Source organism: Salmo salar, chromosome 15, assembly GCF_965601325.2.
Source record: "Salmo salar chromosome 15, fSalSal1, whole genome shotgun sequence".
Taxonomy (NCBI): Eukaryota; Metazoa; Chordata; class Actinopteri; order Salmoniformes; family Salmonidae; genus Salmo; species Salmo salar.
In genome coordinates, this window is record NC_138305.1 from 59,083,131 (window position 1) to 59,098,352 (window position 15,222).

At 43.1% G+C, this 15,222-nt stretch overlaps 1 protein-coding gene across 2 annotated transcripts; it reads left to right on the forward strand.

Annotated features, from left to right (window-relative positions):
• The first annotated feature begins 2,167 nt into the window (after positions 1–2,167).
• On the forward strand, positions 2,168–12,232 carry LOC106571747 (tribbles homolog 2). Of its 2 annotated transcripts, none has more exons than XM_014145158.3 (3): positions 2,168–3,535; positions 6,654–6,946; positions 9,906–12,232. In XM_014145158.3, exons 1-3 carry the CDS (start codon positions 3,266–3,268, stop codon positions 10,378–10,380), a joined length of 1,038 nt encoding a protein of 345 aa, XP_014000633.1. In that variant the 5' UTR covers positions 2,168–3,265; the 3' UTR covers positions 10,381–12,232. The 2 variants fall into 2 exon arrangements, with proteins under 2 accessions (XP_014000633.1, XP_014000635.1); XM_014145160.3 differs by lacking the exon at positions 2,168–3,535 and adding an exon at positions 3,571–6,481.
• The last annotated feature ends 2,990 nt before the right edge of the window (positions 12,233–15,222 follow it).

Below are 15,222 nucleotides of genomic sequence, written 5' to 3' on the forward strand. Positions count from 1 at the left end.
CTGTGAAGGACAAACAAAGCCTTTGACTGCAACTGAAGCTCCATGTATGAAATGACACAAAGACTGATCCTGGGTGGGTGGGAGCTGTGGCACGCGGTGGATATTGGAGCGATGCATACACTCACACGCAAACACACACACACACAGAGACCATATTATATGATAGCGTGTAGGTGCATTGCATTCAGCAGCTGTTAACCACCACCACTAATATAGAAGAGACCTGTCTCTGTGTGAAAAGTGTATTACCATGTAGAGTGGGTTTAGTCAGGCATGGCTGTGAGATGAGAATATCCTTCCTCAGAATATTGTGTGGAATCCTACTGCAATTCTATAGCTGCCAGCATGTATGGGAAGAAAAGGGGCAAAATGAACACTTCTGTCTGTGTCTCCCAACCATGCAGCTGCAGGCATTCCTTTAAACGCGCCACATTCCGACATGGAATTGCTCAATCTTGCTCTCACACCCCCTTCCTTGCTCTTTCCATCAGTAGAGGGCCCAGGTCACACATAGGCCTACCAATGTCACGCACAGGTCTCACCACCATATAGGCTATTATAGACAGATCATTAGTAATGCTTTATTATATGTTATAAGCGTCAAATGACATGCTTACAACAAGTTTATTAATAATGCATTATTAATGAATGTAATGCATTACCAGACAGTCAACCTACAATGCTTAGACAATAATGTTTCCATATACACTACATGACCATGGGCAATAAAAAATCATGGGCAATAAAATGTTGTTGTTCCCCCTTTGCTGCTATAACAGCCTCCTCTCTTCTGAGAAGGCTTTCTACTAGATGTTGGAACATTTCTGCGAGGACTTGCTTCCATTCAGCAACAAGAGCATTAGTGATGTCGGGCACGGTTGTTCGGCGATTAGGCCTGACTCACAGTCGGCGATCTAATTCATCCCAAGGGTATTCGATTGGGTTGAGGTCAGGGCTCTGTGCAAGCCAGCCAAGTTCTTCCACACCGAACCTCGACAAACGATTTCTGTATGGACCTCGCTTTATGCACAGAGGCATTGTCATGCTGAAACAGGAAAGAGCCTTCCCCAAACTGTTGCCACAAAGTTGGAAGCACAGAATCGTCTAGAATGTATGCTGTAGTGTTAAGATTTCCCTTCACTGGAACTAAGGGGCCTAGCCCGAACCATGAAAAACAGCCCTGGACCATTATTCCTCCTCCACCAAACTTTAAAGTTGGCACTACGCATTGGGGCAGGTAGCGTTCTCCTGGCATCTGCCAAACCCAGATTCCTCCGTCCGACTGCCAGATGGTGAAGTGTGATTCATCACTCCAGATAACGCGTTTCTACTGCTCCAGTCCAAAGGCGGAGAGCTTTACACCACTCCAGCCGACGCTTTGGATTGCGCATGGTGATCTTAGGCTTGTGTGCGGCTGCTCGGCCGTGGAAACCCATTTCATGAAGCTCCTGACGAACAGTTATTGGGCTGACGCTGCTTCCAGAGACAGTTTGGAACTCAGTAGTGAGCTATGTAACCGAGGACAGATTATTTTTATACGCTACTCGCTTCAGCACTCCGCGGTCCCGTTCTTGTGTGGCCTACCACTTCGTGGCTGAGCCATTGTTGCTCCTAGACGTTTCCACTTCACAATAACATCACTTACAGTTGACTGTGGCAGCTCTAGCAGGGCAGACATTTTACACACTGACTTGTTGGCAAGGTGGCATCCTATGATGGCGCAACGTTGAAAGTCACTGAGCTCTTCAGTAAGGCCATTCTACTGCCAATGTTTGTCTATGGAGATTTCATGGCTGTGTGCTCAATTTTATACCCCTGTCAGTGACGTGTGTGGCTGAAATAGCCAAATCCATTAATTTGAAGGGGTGTCAACATACTTTTGTATATATAGTGTATTTCTATGGATGGCATTTGTAGTGGGAAATGCATATGCAGCATATATGGTAGGCTACAGTAGCCTGCCTTACCACACTCCCATGCCGTGGGCAGGCTACATTTAGATTAATGGGGTGTACATGCAGCCCACATGACTGCTGCATATTACTATAGACGTTGTGTCAAGATCGGCAGGAAAACCAATGGGGTTCCTCTCTGTGTGTGTGTGTGTGTGTGTGTGTGTGTGTGTGACGTAAGGGAGGCGGGTCGGAGGCAGGTCTGCGTGTATGTGTGTGAGCGAAAGAGTGTGTATGGAAGCCTATCCGCCAGGCTGTCGGCTCCTGCACTGAGGCACGGTGTGTGTTGCGCGGCTGACCTCGCATTGAATGGACTAGATTTTCCCAGCCACGTAAGTACACACCACGGCCGGAAAGGATGTCTTGCTGAATCAAGGGAAAGGCCTGGGAAAGTCGGCCATCCCTTAATTCCAGCTGCTGAAACAGTCGACGACAGTTCCTTCGGTTTTTAAAATTCGTCGCAAAGGACATCCACTTCCGAACACAACAAAGGGCTACGAATTCTGGATGGTTTTCTCTCCATATTTGGTCGATGGCAATCCCCGAAGCTCGCTGCATTTGTGGAACGAACAAGGCCCATCTGACACTGGCCTGGTAGCTATGAAGCAATAGCATTGCTTTTGCTATCAATAATTAATGTTGATTTTATATATAGCCTACGGTAGCTTGCAACGTCGGTGCGATTTTAACCGCGGTTACTTTGTATGGTCTCAGTCTGCAAGCTATTAGACGGATACATTGTTTCTATTTTTTGAAACGTGTCATGTAATTGAATTCATCTGCGGGATAGCTTTATGCTAAATATTCAATCTAGCAGTCCAATCGTCATTACAAAGCTGACATTCGGTAGGATTTGAGTGTTTCTTTTGTAGCAAATCGGCATTGCTGTCTCTCGCACTCGGGAAAGCGTTTCTGCTCAAATGCAGCACCGTCTCTTCTGCAGAGGGCTGCCGTGCGTTATGGGGCAGTGAATCTTGTTTTAGTCCTACAGCTGGGTAGATAAAGACCACATATTGCAAACATTATCTTAGAATCGTCTCTTTCTTTGCGTGTATTGCACATGAGCCCTCCAGCTGTACATATATAGCTTGACATAGCCTAGCCTACGTATTACAGTGTAATAGGTGCCCTTGCAAAGGTAGCACAAGATATTATCTAGAGTTATATTTTTTTTAACGGCAGCTACAAAGTATTGGGCCACAACAACCGATCGATTGACTCAAGTTTACATCCCAAAGTAGTGCTGCTACACATCCCTGCCTTCGAAGAGAAGAAGACCCCCGGATAGTTTGGAAGTGTTTCAGGGAATCCTGATGAACATACAGAGATCAAATCCCATCAACATCTCGCGTTATGGGAGATCACGGCACAAAGCAACCGAATTCGAGGAGTTATCTTGCTTGAGGACTACAGAATCCAGCCAGAGTTTCAGCCCTAACCTAGGATCCCCTAGCCCCCCTGAAACACCAGATTCCTCCCACTGTATCTCCTGCATCGGGAACTACCTGCTCCTCGAGCCGTTGGAGGGGGACCACGTTTTCAGAGCCGCCCACCTGCACACCGGCGAAGAGCTTGTATGTAAGGTGGGTATTCGAGCTATAAGAGTTGTATGGGCCCTTGGGTTGATTGACGGTCGCATTAGTCATAAGAGAGATTGCAGCAGATATGGGCCTATATTGTAGCAAACGTCATGCAAATTCCAATCATCTCGAGGAGATCACACTAGCCTAACCATAAAACACCATATTTGGTCAATCCACCAGGGTCATATGGAAGTTGAATGTAGAATAGAATTATAGCACTATAATAAACCTGAACTTGCTCACAATGCAGCCATCTATTTTAGCTATACATATATATAAATATACAGTAGTTACATGTTTATAGCTGTAGGGCAGGCCTGGCTGGTTGCCTTTTTTAATGCAAATGTCCCACGGACTGTCCAATAGGGCATGCACAATTAAACAATGCACTGTATAGATAAATACCCGGTGTTGGCGCGAAATTTGTCTCCTGATATTTTATGCATGAATTGGAAATACAGAAAAGTGAATGGAGTGCAAAGCAGGCAGACAAGCAGGCAGCTCAGCTCGCGCGTGTCTGGAAAGCTATGTGGGTCCGGTTGCATGATGTAACGTCGACAAAGGAGTTAGTAACTGCTCTCACAAACTAATAGCCCGTGTAGCACTACCCAGTCCTTTGTTCCTCATTGTTAAAAAATGAATATGAGGTTTTCCTCATTCTCCTGCGCATGCAGCCTGGTCTCATAGACTAGACGTAATATAGTAAATTCAAATCTGGATAAACTGAAATTAGTAACAAATGTTAGATTTGGTATGGTTACATAAGACAGATGGTTACTTATGGCAAAACCTACAGTAGGGGGGTTGGTAGGGCGTATAACGCAAATGTCTAGCCATCCAAAGGTTGCGAGTTTGAATCTCATCAGTGACAAATTTAGCATTTTAGCCCTCAGGGCTCCCAAGTGGCGCAGCAGTGTAAGGCACTGCATCTCAGTGCTAGAGGCATCACTACAGATGCTGGTTTGATTCCAGGCAGTATCACAACCGGCAGTGATTGGGAGTCCCATAGGGCGTGCACAATTGGTCCAGTGTCGTCCGGGTTAGGGTTTGGCCGGGGTAGGTTGTCATTGTAAAAAGGAATTTGTTCGTAACTGACTTGCCTAGTTAAATCAAGGTTAAATAAATACAAAATTCAATAATTAGCAACTACTTACTATTTAGCATGTAGCTAACCATAACCTTAACCCTAATGCTAATATTAGCCACCTAGCTAGAATTTGTAACATATCATGAGTTTAGAAAATTCTTAACATATTGTTCGTTTTGCAAATTCGTAACATATAATACGAATTGTAATTCATAACATAGCATAGAAAATGGGTGATGGACATCCACAAATGAATACATACCATACGAAACGGAACATACAGTACCATACTAAAATGGAGGAACTTATTTACTTATATAATAATACGAAATGCTCTGAGACCAAGTTGGCACATAGCACTAGCTCTGCTTTTCATTACTACCAAAATGACCCACGGTTTCCCACGGTAAATGGGTGTATAATATAATCATGTTTCAGTTTTTCTAGTGCAATATGAGTATAATACATTTCATTGTAGTTAAATCTCCAACTTGTTGTTGTTTTTCTCATAGGACACACATCACCAGAGGGTCTGAAAGATCCGATATGTGGTCGACTTGTCGGATAGGACTTCAATTTGTGTATATGGCAACCTTTTGGCCTTTGTTTCCACCTCTCTACAGTACATTATTGACTTAACTGTAAATCGATATGAATGTAAATAACCTTACGGTAACTCTTTACATGAAGTTCCACTGTTTCCACCACTGTAAAGTACATTATTGACTTAACTGTATATTATGATTATTGGCGCATTGGATACATGTACCCTTGGGTACATTCAAATGATTAACCCTAAACAGGGTCATAAACCTGACCTGATTAATAGGAAAAAATAGTTAGGCTAAAAGCACACAGGCCCCATCGGAGCACAGTCCTAGAATGATAAGTATGGCCTTTGGCACTGTAACTGCCACTGCCAGCGAGCTATATTTATACATCTGACCTCCATTTTTACTGAATGTTGCCAAGCAACATCAAAGATCAATTTGTAATCTCAGAATTGACAGTTTACTGCCTAGGCGTATTAGTAGAACCCAGCTACAATTGTAGACCTTGAGAAGCACACACACACTGCGGGGTGAGCCAGAGCCTAGTGTTTTCTAACCATTTATCGACTTGGAGTCGAGAGGCTCGTTCACCTGGGCCTCACTTGCTGAAAGTCAAGGTGGAGAACTGAGGGAGAGGGGTTACTATGGAAACCGGGGGAGCCTGAAGCATATATATATATTTTTTTTCACCTTTATTTAACCAGGTAGGCAAGTTGAGAACAAGTTCTCATTTACAATTGCGACCTGGCCAAGATAAAGCAAAGCAGTTCGACACATACAACAACACAGAGTTACACATGGAGTAAAACAAACCTACAGTCAATAATACAGTAGAAAAAATAAGTCTATATACAATGTGAGCAAATGAGGTGAGATAAGGGAGGTAAAGGCAAAAAAGGCCATGGTGGCAAAGTAAATACAATATAGCAAGTAAAACACTGGAATGGTAGATTTGTAGTGGAAGAAAGTGCAAAGTAGAAATAGAAATAATGGGGTGCAAAGGAGCAAAATAAATAAATACAGCAGGGGATGAGGTAGTTAATTGGGATAAATTATAGATGGGCTATGTACAGGTGCAGTGATCTGTGAGCTGCTCTGACAGCTGGTGCAAGAAGGACGACAGCGACAATGTTACAGAATGTTCACGTTCAGATATAAATGTATGCGTGCAGAATATGGAATAGTTACCCTGTAGTTCTATGTGTTTACCTTTCTATCTGCAGCAGCAATCTAAATGTTGCACCCCATGGAATGAACCTTGGTCTGAAGGTTCTGGAGCCCTGGGGGGGCGTAGGCAAATTCATTAAGGTGAAACATTGGAGAAATATAGAGCTCACCCGGTTCTCTATTCTACACGATGATAGACAATCACATCAGTTCTAGTCTACACAATGTGCTGAGCAATGACTCATCTCCATCGAATACTAAACTCCCTCCCTCTCGTTCTCCCCGCCCACCCGTTCTCCCTCCCCCTCTCCAGGTGTTTGAGATAGGCTGTTACCAGGAGTCCCTGGCGGCCTACTTCGCCCTGGGCAGACATGAGCACATCAACCAGGTGGTGGAGATCCTGCTGGGGGAGCAGCGGGCCTACGTCTTCTTCGAGAGGAGCCACGGAGACATGCACTCCTTCGTCCGCACCTGCAAGAAGCTACGCGAGGACGAGGCCGCCAAACTCTTCCGTCAGATAGCCTCGGCTGTGGCGCATTGCCACGACAACGGCGTGGTCCTCCGGGACCTCAAGCTGAGGAAGTTTGTGTTCCGGAACGAGGACAGGTGAGGAAATGGACGGGGTGAGGAGGGGTGGGGGGTGGGACCTCTGTAAATCGATGTGAATGTAAATAACCCTACGGTAACTCTTCACATGAAGTTCCACTGTGTGTTAACACTGTAATTACTACAGTAACAATGTAGTTGTTACATAATAATGGAGTTGAGCAGTTTCTATTTAGATCAGGTCGCCATATTGGAGGTACGCAATATAACTAGGAGTACACACATGTATGCGGTTTGGGGACAAACAGGGAGACTGGATACAGTCTAGACCCCCCGGCCAGCTAGCTGAATTGCTCTTAAACTGGTTAACAGTGAAGCAGAGATGCCAGGAGTTGCTTTGTCTGACAGATGTTCAGTTCCATTGGGATTTACCATGTAAGGCTGTGGCACAGAGTAATGAATCGGTTCTACACCGACATCAGCTAGTGCAGGCTGTAGTATATACTGACCCCTGGTGATGGGCTGTCCACATTTATCACTATAGTGATCCAGGAGAACGGTGTTAAAAACATATTCTAATGCTGCTTTTTTAACTGACTGGTCGAAGCAAGCATGTGTTGTTCCTGGCGCTGACTGGATGCCCTCTATCTGAATGCCCCAGCCCAGACGCACACTGAACTCAAGTCAGCTTTGTGTTTTCTCCTCCAATGGTTGAGGTTACATTGGGCGAAGTGTAAGCCGATCCTAGATCTGTTCAGGACCTCATTCTGCTCCAACCTGACAGTGGAGTAGAGGCCCTTTATCTATGTGAATATGTGGCTGCGTCACCCTCTGGCTCTGCTCATTGAAAAGGGAAGCTGAGCCACACTCATTTAATAGCAGTCTAACGACCTTGGCTGCCATAACAGGACCAACCATGTGACAGGGTGGGATGTGAAACCCTCCACTGAATGATTGATGGGGGCAGAGCTTGGTTCAAGGGGGGTGAAGAGAGACACTAGGGTGGGGACTGGGGGTGCATCTAATTCTAAGTGGCTTCCTTCCTCTACTCCTGTCCTTGTATCCTCTCCTACATCTGGACTGATCGGAAAACAAAAACTAGCACGGGATGAAAACATTACAAAAACAATCTAAGCAGTACAGTGGTAGGCTACTGGGAATCTGCTTTCACCTGTCCAGCTCTTTCAAATTAGTGCAGATGAAGGAAAGGAGATGAGGAGACCGGAGAGGATGCCACTTCAGACTATTCAGAGTCACCCTGGCCAAAAGCCAAGACCCAGAGCCTTAGTGGCAGGCCAGAGAAGGGAGAGAGGGAGAGAGAGATAGGTGTCCCAGTAAGTTGATATGGCCACAGTATTTGCAGTGTGTGGTGACAGACTGGGAAACCTGCTTATGTCATCATGGTTGAATTCACCACTCACTGTCCCCCAGGAATGGTTATAGGTCATACTTGCTGGGATTCAGCATCAGCCAGGGGATATCTAGAACCCAACCTACAAGCACTGTCCTTACTGTACCAGACAGTGACCTCTTAACCCAGCAACGTGTTTTAATGTACTTAACATGAGATGCTATGTAAGCAGCAGTAAGGCATATGTCAACCTCTTTATTCTAATGGCTGCCTAGAGTGTTTGCTGGTATGTATGTTGCAGGTAGCTCTGTTAGTGACATTTACAAATGGGCTGCTTATAAATGTTATTATCGTACCCATTGAGGTAATGCATTGATTGCATACTCTCAACTATCTGAAATCAAGCTCCTTGAACAAAATAAATCTGAACAAGTGAGGCGGATGGTACAAAATCCCACAATTAACACAAAGTCAAGACTAAGCACAAATCAGTGGAGGTGTGTGTTTGAGCACTTGTGCATGTGAGTGGAAGATATCTTCGGGATTTATGCATTAGCCACTGCTGCAGCTCTGCTCTTCTCCTTAATTAACCTTTTACTGCAGTGGACTAAATCAGTATCACACAAAGTGTTTCTTGGTAGTCCTAAACACATCTACTTTGAAACCAAAGTATACACCTCACACACATGGTTATGGGCTTAAAAAAAGACACCTTTATCCAGTGGTGGAAAAAGTACCAAATTGTCAAAAATGTTTATTAATTATGAAATTATGAAAAATATTAATAATTGGTCATTTAACTGCAGGAAAGGGCTACAGTGGATGAAGTGCTCAGTTCTCCCTGAATGTGTGTGTGTGTGTGTGTGTGTGTGTGTGTGTGTGTGTGTGTGTGCGCGCGCGTCTCTAAGAGCCCACTTCCACGCAAACAGATGGAGCCACTTTAGGTGGAGCCTCACAAGTGTCCCTTTCTCATCTGTGTATAGGGTCTGTATACCGTGAACCACTCCAGAGTCCTCATCAGTCATGATGCCTCTGAACAACCCTTCGTTATGATCTCAGAGAAGCAATGGCTGTGATGGTCTGCTTTGAAAAGAGACGAGGCATAATGGTTCTCTGTTTAAAAAAAAAACACACTGAGGACGAGAACACTTTTGAGGGTTGATTCCCGTTTTGAAACTCTTCTTACCACATGCTTGCTCAAGGCCTCTGAACGGAAGTCGTCCATAATGGCGGTTCTTTGTTGGACTGGAGAGGTCTATTGAATCAGCTGGGCTATAAATAGGCTGATGCATGCTGGCTGGGTGCGCTGCTCTTATCTCTGTGAATGGAAATGTCAGATGTAAGCCCCAGGCATTATGTGCTCTACGTGATTTAATGTCCAAAGCTATGGATCGGCGATGTCCATCACAGTGAATTACATTGCGATCCCACTAGAGGAGGGCAACTGCCTACAGTGATCAAGAGCTGTGCGGCAGAGGCATTTCTATACACAATGTACTTTTGATTTTACGGACCATTTACGTTTAAATGAGAAAATGCGTCATTGTCCATCGGTTATATAAAGGTCAGATATGATTCTTATCAGAATGTATTTTGTGTTCATCCTCCTGTGGAAAGAGGACTCTGGGCATTAATATTTGTTTGTTGTCTGTTCTTGTCTCCCTCCAGGAGCCTTGTGAAGCTGGAGAGCCTAGAAGACACCTACATCCTGGAGGGCCATGACGACTCTCTGTCAGATAAACATGGCTGCCCCGCCTACGTCAGCCCCGAGATCCTCAACGCCAGCGGCAGCTACTCGGGCAAGGCGGCCGACGTCTGGTCTCTGGGCGTCATGCTCTACACCATCCTGGTGGGTCGCTACCCCTTCCACGATGTAGAACCCGGCTCCCTGTTCAGTAAGATCCGCCGGGGCCACTTCAGCATCCCAGAGACCCTGACGCCCAAGGCCAAGTGTCTGATCCGGAGTATCCTCCGCCGGGAGCCCGCAGAGCGCCTCACGTCCCGGGAGATCCTGGAGCACCCCTGGTTCTTATCCTCCGGGGCAGCAGGTGGCGCTATGGTTCAGGGGAGAGGGGAGAGAGAGCAGGAGCAGACTGTGCCCGAGGTGAACATGGAGGAGGAGCTGGATCAGTTCTTCAGCTGAGCAGACAGGAAACAGGAAGCACAAAGGGAGAACTACCCCACAACGCGGAACAAATGCGACACGCTCGGAAAGAGCCTAACGGTAGATTAGTTGTTTAGCAGGTGAAACATTGTCACTCACAGAAAAGGTGTTTCCATCTTTTTTTCTTTCCATTCCATGGAAAACCAACCTCGAGGCGGAGCCAGGTGGTGAATGGCTTACAAACGTCACAGGGGCGGGACTTCTGTTAAGAGGAGTTGCCGCCACTAGACATGCAAGTCGCAAACAATGTAGCAAACATAATCTTTTTTTTTTTTTTCGTGGTGCTGTTAAAAGTAGATACATACGACATGTGGTGACGCTACAGCAAGCACGAAGGGACACAAGACCTCAGCCAAGGAGAACAAGACACATGTCAGTCAGTCAAACTGCTACTACACTCCTCTGAATTTTCACACGACCAGGTATAAATTGCCCACTAACCACAGATCTAAGATCAGATAACCCAACCCTTAATCCTAAACCATTATTAGGAGGATTAAAACAATATCTGACCCTGGACCCGTGATTAGGGCCAACTTCTACCTACTCTGTTCGAACAATCATCAGGACAGATGACCTCATTTTTGGTTGCTCACTCATTGTTTGTCTCTCATTACCTAACATGACCTTTGACCCTAGGTTATAAAGCTCTTACTGACATAGAAGACGGATAGTCACTCAATTATTGTACGTACCCGTCTTCAGAAACCTGTGTGCTTCATCATCTTTTTCTGTGTAACCTTATTCCTCTTCCCCACTTATTGTGTGCATTTCTTTAAAAAAAAATATATGTTCCACCACCATTCATTTATCATTAATTAATAAGGCTAGGTTTTAAGTCTGATATCACCTTGTTGTATTAAGCTATTCCATTCAGTTGTTACTGCTGCTTTGATATCTTCTCCTTAACCATCATTTGTAACCTATCGCTCTCTCGTTAAGCCTTCACCAGTTGCATAATGCACTTGATTTGTTTAGGCTCGGTGAACGATCGTTTTCACCTCTCTAGATGCGCTTTCTCTATTTAAGTTTAGCTTTTCATTTGTAGGAACGGAAAACGTTACGTTTTATTTAAATTGTAACATCAACTATATAAATATAAATATATATATATTTAAAAAACATTGCAGGGTTTTTCTTTTCTTTTTCAGAGATTCCTTTTACATGTATGTATTGTAGGCAATATTTTGGACACAGGACAGGTGCGATGGGAAAAAGGCTGTCCGAAGTTTTTAGAAAAAACCAATTAAACTTTTGTGCCAGTATTTCTGTGCCCCCACCACCCATGTCGACTTCAGTCACCCTTAATATATTTTATTTTGATCTTGAAACCAATTATTAGAAGATACTATCACAGTAACATGTTCTGCAGTAGCCCATGTTGATTTTCTTCTGCCTGCGTAGGTCCTGTGAAACTGTCCTGTTCTGAATGGGTATCAGTGGACATGTTTTGTCGTATCTCAATGTTACTTGAATTTGTGTTTTTATTGACTAGTCCTCGGCATGTGCCCTATGAATGCTATCGCCTGCCTAGCAGGGTGAAACAAAACAAGCTTGTCTTTATAAAAGTAAAAAACACAAGTGAACATTTTATCCGAAATTTGCTATTTTGAGTCGCTTTTAAAACTGACTATTGCTTTTATTTTGTTTCGTAGAATGAGCTGCCCATATTTGCGTTTAGTGCTGATTTGGTGCTAATGTTCAAGGAGTCTTTTTGTTTTGGAGGGGAGTGGTGCATGGTGGGAATTCTGCCTCGGATGTTCTGATTGTAAAATGTAACAGATTTTGGTGTTTTGTCCAAATTTATTCAGTAAATAAATTGTGAACTGCACATTGGGTTTGATTCTTTTCTTAGCACATCATAGATATTGTATCTTTATGACATTAGGCCTCCGTATATCGTTAGTCAAGCCGCTCTGATGGTTATTACAAAGTGCTTTATATTGGGGATTGCGTTGTGTCTCAACATTAGCTCAGGCCACAGTGATGTAACCGCTGCGTTTTCCTGGAATACATTACAGTATGAACACTTTAGACATCTTTGGGTGAAGAGCACCTAAACACATTACAGAATGTCTCAATGCTTAAGTGCTGAGCTCACAGTGTTAAATAAACAGGTATAGTATTACCCCAATTAAGCGTAGTGTATTTGAACACACACAATGTTGAGACTTTCCACCTGTTAGACTATACATTAGGCTAGTTAACTACAGATACTCTGCTAATGCAGATAGTATCCATCTGTCCACACACAACAGACTTGAGCAGAAAATAGTAGTATTTTGTAGTTTATTTGAAAATACCAACTTTTCAAATACTCAATGTAGTCCAATATAGTTTATATAGAGTTTCAACTAAAAGGCATCTACAGTGCCTTCGGAAAGTATTCAGACCCCTTTAGTTTTTCCATATTTTTTTACGTTACAGCCTTATTCTAAAATGTATTAAATAGTTTTTTTCCCTCATCAATCTACACGCAATACCCCATAATGGCGAGAAAAAAAACAGTTTTTGTATAAAAAAAACGACTGAAATATTACATTTACATAAGTATTCATATCATTTACTCAGTACTTTGTTGAAACAGCTTTGGCAGCAATTTCAGCCTTGAGTCTTCATGGGTATGACGCTATAAGCTTGGCACACCTGTATTTGGGGAGTTTCTCCCATTCTTCTCTGCAGATCCTCTCAAGCTTTGTCAGGTTGGATGGGGAGTGTCGCTGCACAGCTATTTTCAGGTCTCTCCAGAGATGTTAGATCGGGTTCAAGTGCGGGCTCTGGCTGGGCCACTCAACATTCAGAGACTTGTCCTGAAGCCACTCCTGCATTGTCTTGGCTGTGTGCTTAGGGTCGTTGTCCTGTTGGAAGGTGAACCTTCACCCCAGTCTGAAGTCCTGAGTGCTCTGGAGCAGGTTTTCATCAAGGATCTCTCTGTACTTTGCTCCGTTCATCTTTCCCTCGATCCTGACTAGTCTCCCAGTCCCTGCCGCTGAAAAACATCCCCACAGCATGATACTGCCACCACCATGCTTCACAGTAGGGATGGTGCCAGGTTTCCTCCAGACGTGACTTTTGGCATTCAGGCCAAAGAGTTCAATCTTGGTTTCATCAGACCAGAGAATCTTGATTTTTTTTAGGTGCCTTTCGGCAAACTCCAAGCGAAATACTTATGTAAATAAGGTACATTTTCAAAAATGTCTAAAATCCAGTTTTCGCTTCATCATTATGGGGTATTGTGTGTTGATTGCTGAGGAAATGTTTTTATTTAAATTATTTTAGAATAAGGCTGTAACGTAACAAAATGTGGAAAAAGTCAAGGGGTCTGAATATTTTCCGAATGCACATTACCTTTCAGAAAACCAAATAATATTTCAAGGTATTTGAATATATGCATGTTATTTGAAAACAAATAAAAATGTATTTGAAAACTAAAAGATTTAGTTGAATTAGTATAAATATATGATCATTAGCATATGGGTTGAATGGCTCTTAGATATGAATCTTAATATAGCCTTTAGCCAAGAATTAAATACATGAAGGACATAGAATCACCTCAACATTAGAGTAGACAACTTTTGCAGCTTCAAAATGAGTAACAAGTATATTTTCATAATGAGTGCAACATAAGGTAATACAGCAACACTTGACATCAAGTTCTTATACATGTGTAGTAATTTTGTAATTATTGTTACACAGGCACAAAAACGGTTTAATGTTAAGTGTTACTTAGAATGCTGACAGTAACACAATATGGCTAAAGTGTCCAAAGGAAACAAAATATTTCAAAACTGCCTTCTTGAATCAACAACAGCCAAGGCAGATGTAAAATGATGTTAGTTTGTATTCTGAGTAAACTATCCCTTGGTATAGTGTGTGTTTGAAACAAAAACACACCCCCAGATGGACAAATAGGTTTGAAATTGTTTCTGCTGAGCATCCAACTTGCTGTTTGAAATGTTTGCAAATGGCTTTTGAATTACTCTGCAGTATTTTCATTAACTGCAGCTTTCAACCTTTTCAGTGGCATGTTGGAAGAGTCCTACAGTAGTGGAGTGTCACAACTTATTTATACTTATCTGAACAAAATATCATTGGTTAATTGGTTTGACTTGATGTACACCTGGGGCAATGGACATTCAGGAGAATGGATATTTACAAAAATGTTCACATAGAAATGTGTTGTGTAGATCCAATATGACTGTCAGTTAGATTGGAATAGTTTAGGTGATTGTGTGACCCCTGTTCATTCCATTTCTATCTTCAACATGCAGTCCCAAATACAGCCCTGCCTTTGGCTGTGGTGATCATGACATTTTGTCAGCCGGTTATTGTCATGCAAATGACTGCCGGTCTCACAGTAATTGACCATTAATTAACATAAACACGTTAAGCATCTCCAGGCCTCCACACCTACAAGCCACTGATGCAGACCTTTGGAACATCTACACCATCACAATAAATCCATTATTTATTTTAGGCAGGTCTAAAAAAAACATGATATGAAAAAATTTATTTCAGAAGAACAGAATATGAGTTGGCCTACTGTATGTTATCTGGCTATGCTCCATGCCAAAGGCTTGTTCATTTAGCTGACAAGATATGCTTATCAGTCCCGTGCCATTTTTTATAGTATTTTATAATAAGAAGAATATAATTGAATTTAGCAGAATAAAATAGAAAGAATATTTTTCCAATTCCGGAGCAAGTGTGCATATGAAGTGCCTATGTTGAGTGGAAAAGGGATCATTTGAAACAGGTAATTTTACTCAATTTAGAGTTATTTGGCAACTTTAGCTGTGAATGATACAACCGTTAGAATGT

Coding starts and splice junctions, on each gene's coding strand:
- LOC106571747 (XM_014145158.3), top strand. CDS start 3,266: ATGAACATACAGAGATCAAATCCCATCAACATCTCGCGTTATGGGAGA. Junction 3,536..6,653: donor GCGAAGAGCTTGTATGTAAG/GTGGGTATTCGA, acceptor CCCCCTCTCCAG/GTGTTTGAGATAGGCTGTTA. Junction 6,947..9,905: donor GTGTTCCGGAACGAGGACAG/GTGAGGAAATGG, acceptor GTCTCCCTCCAG/GAGCCTTGTGAAGCTGGAGA.